This window comes from Chaetura pelagica, unplaced genomic scaffold (genome assembly GCF_000747805.2).
Source record: "Chaetura pelagica isolate M959 unplaced genomic scaffold, ChaPel_1.0 scaffold3019, whole genome shotgun sequence".
Lineage (NCBI taxonomy): Eukaryota > Metazoa > Chordata > Aves > Apodiformes > Apodidae > Chaetura > Chaetura pelagica.
In genome coordinates this window covers 1,609-3,660 of record NW_009954525.1, presented here as the reverse complement: position 1 = coordinate 3,660, position 2,052 = coordinate 1,609, and the positions used below count along the sequence as shown (strand labels likewise).

The window sequence follows — 2,052 nt, the reverse complement described above, 5'->3', positions numbered from 1 at the left end:
CTCCCTGGCCCTGCTGGTGACACAGCCCAGGGACACGGTGGCTTCCGTTGCCAACTTACACTGAGCTTCTCATCACCCAACACCCCCCAAAACAGGAGGCTGAGGCTTTTTTTCTGGCATGGGGGAGCCCAGGGGAGGAGGTTGGGGGGGGGATGTCTCATGGTGACACCAGTACTTACCAGGCAGTTCTCAGGGCCCCCCAGGACCACCTCGTTGTGGATTTCACCGCTGCCGAAATGCTGGGCGATGGCCAACCCGCTCAGGCAGTAGCAAGTGTGGTAGAAATCCCGGGACCTGGAAGAGGATTTTCGGGGTGCTGAAGGTGGGTCTGGGGGATGGGGGGGGGAAGGCAGGTAGCCCCCAGCTCCCTCTCCCCCCAGCACACCCTTGCCAGGCTTGTCGAGCAGCCCCCCCGCCGGGCACTGGCAGCAGAGCAGGATGTATTCCTGCAGCGCCGACTGGTCGAACATCCAGTGGGACATGCTGAGAGCTGAGTCACCTGGAAGAGTTGGGGAGGAGAGGGTAAGGTAGGGAATTATTTGGAGTGATGAAACCCCAAGTAGTGAACCCCCCTCCCCAGGTGGTGAAACCTTTCCCCCCCTCCAAGGGAACCAGCATAACCTCACTGCAGGGTAGAGCGAATCCTAAAAAAGCAGGGATATGGGGACAGCCAGGTGACTCCAGGCCTTGTTCCCAACTTCATTTCATCCCAGAGGTGCCAGAGGAAGTGGGAACACCCCCCCCCCTTTCTCCTGGGGAGCCACTAGCAGTCAAACCCCACTGCCAAAATCCTGGGGGGAAGCAGGAGTCCCCTAAAAACCAGGGACATAGGGACCCTCAGATACCTCTGTGCTTTATTCCCACCCTGGAGGTGCCATTTGGGGGGGGCAGAGGAAGCCCCAACCTCCCAAGGAACCACCAAAACCTCACTGCCAAAAATCCTGCAGGGAAGTACAAACCACCCAAAGAAAAGGGACATGAGGCCACCCAAGTGACTCTGCTCATTATTCCCACTGTCCCACTCCAGAGGTGCCTTTTGTTTTGGGGGGGGGGGAGGGAAAGGGGGTGTGTCAGAGGATGCAGGGACCCCAGGGCAGACTCACCCCTGGCGTGCAGGGCACGGTGGAGCAGGGGCAGGAGCCCAGCCTGCCAGAAGGAGTAACAACCATCCACCAACTTGTTGCAACGTCCCTGGAAACCACCCTCGAAGCGCATCTGCCGGCCGGTCACCCAACGCTGCGGGGGAAGGCCAGGACACCAGTGTCAAGGATCAGGACCACCCCTCCCACCCCAGCACCACCAACCAACCAGTCCTGAGCCGTGGTGACACTCACCAGCAAGCTCTGGAGGTTCAGGAGATGTTCCTGCTTGAGGATGACCAGGGCTGCCAAGCCGCAGAAGGTGTAACCGCCGTGAGCTTCCATCCCCGGCACCCCGCCGATGCCACCTTCCCAGTTTTGGCACCTGTGCTGGCCAAGGCAGTGAGGATGTCACCACCACGAGGCGTGCGTGTCCCCAACCCTGTCCCCTCTGTCCCCAGCCTGCCCCTTCACCTCACGATCCACTCGGCTGTCCCGGCAAAGAGCGTGGAGGTGAGGATGTTGGTGAGGGAGGCGACAGCGGCGGCGCAGTAGGCGCTCCTGTGGGACACCAGGGTGGACACCAGGAGGGACACCAGGATCAGCACACCAGGAGGGACACCAGGATCAGGACACCAGGATCAGGACAGTGGCACTGGCACCAACCATCATCCCCCACCCAACTCCACACCGGGATCCCACCTGACGTCCACCTCTCCCCCCGCGTGCATGAGGAAGGAGCCATCAGGTTGCTTCAGCGAGTGCAGATATTCCAGCAGCTTTTTCCTGTGGGATGAAGTGGGATGTGAGGGGAGGGGTTTGGGAAACCCATCCCACCTCCCCCCCAGCCCCACACAGGCTGCCAGACCCCCCTCCCAGAGCCCAGCTGTACCTGTCGATGACGTCGAAGGCCTCCTCCGTGCCGATGATGCAGAGAGCGCTGACGGCAGCGTAGGTGGGGGCCAGGTGGGGC

The 2,052-nt window shown here is 61.3% G+C and overlaps 1 protein-coding gene across 1 annotated transcript in view; it reads right to left on the bottom strand.

Moving 5' to 3' along the window:
• Positions 1–175: 175 nt before the first annotated feature.
• Positions 176–2,052, bottom strand: part of LOC104395033 (protein farnesyltransferase subunit beta-like) — a gene marked incomplete at both ends in the record, with an annotated part of 2,924 nt that continues 1,047 nt past the window's right edge. Inside the window, 7 exons of the mRNA XM_010004700.1 lie at positions 176–294; positions 382–499; positions 1,104–1,236; positions 1,335–1,464; positions 1,554–1,640; positions 1,782–1,865; positions 1,972–2,049. Of these exons, the coding sequence (XP_010003002.1) occupies positions 176–294; positions 382–499; positions 1,104–1,236; positions 1,335–1,464; positions 1,554–1,640; positions 1,782–1,865; positions 1,972–2,049 (749 nt within the window). The remainder of the gene's footprint in view (positions 295–381; positions 500–1,103; positions 1,237–1,334; positions 1,465–1,553; positions 1,641–1,781; positions 1,866–1,971; positions 2,050–2,052) is intronic.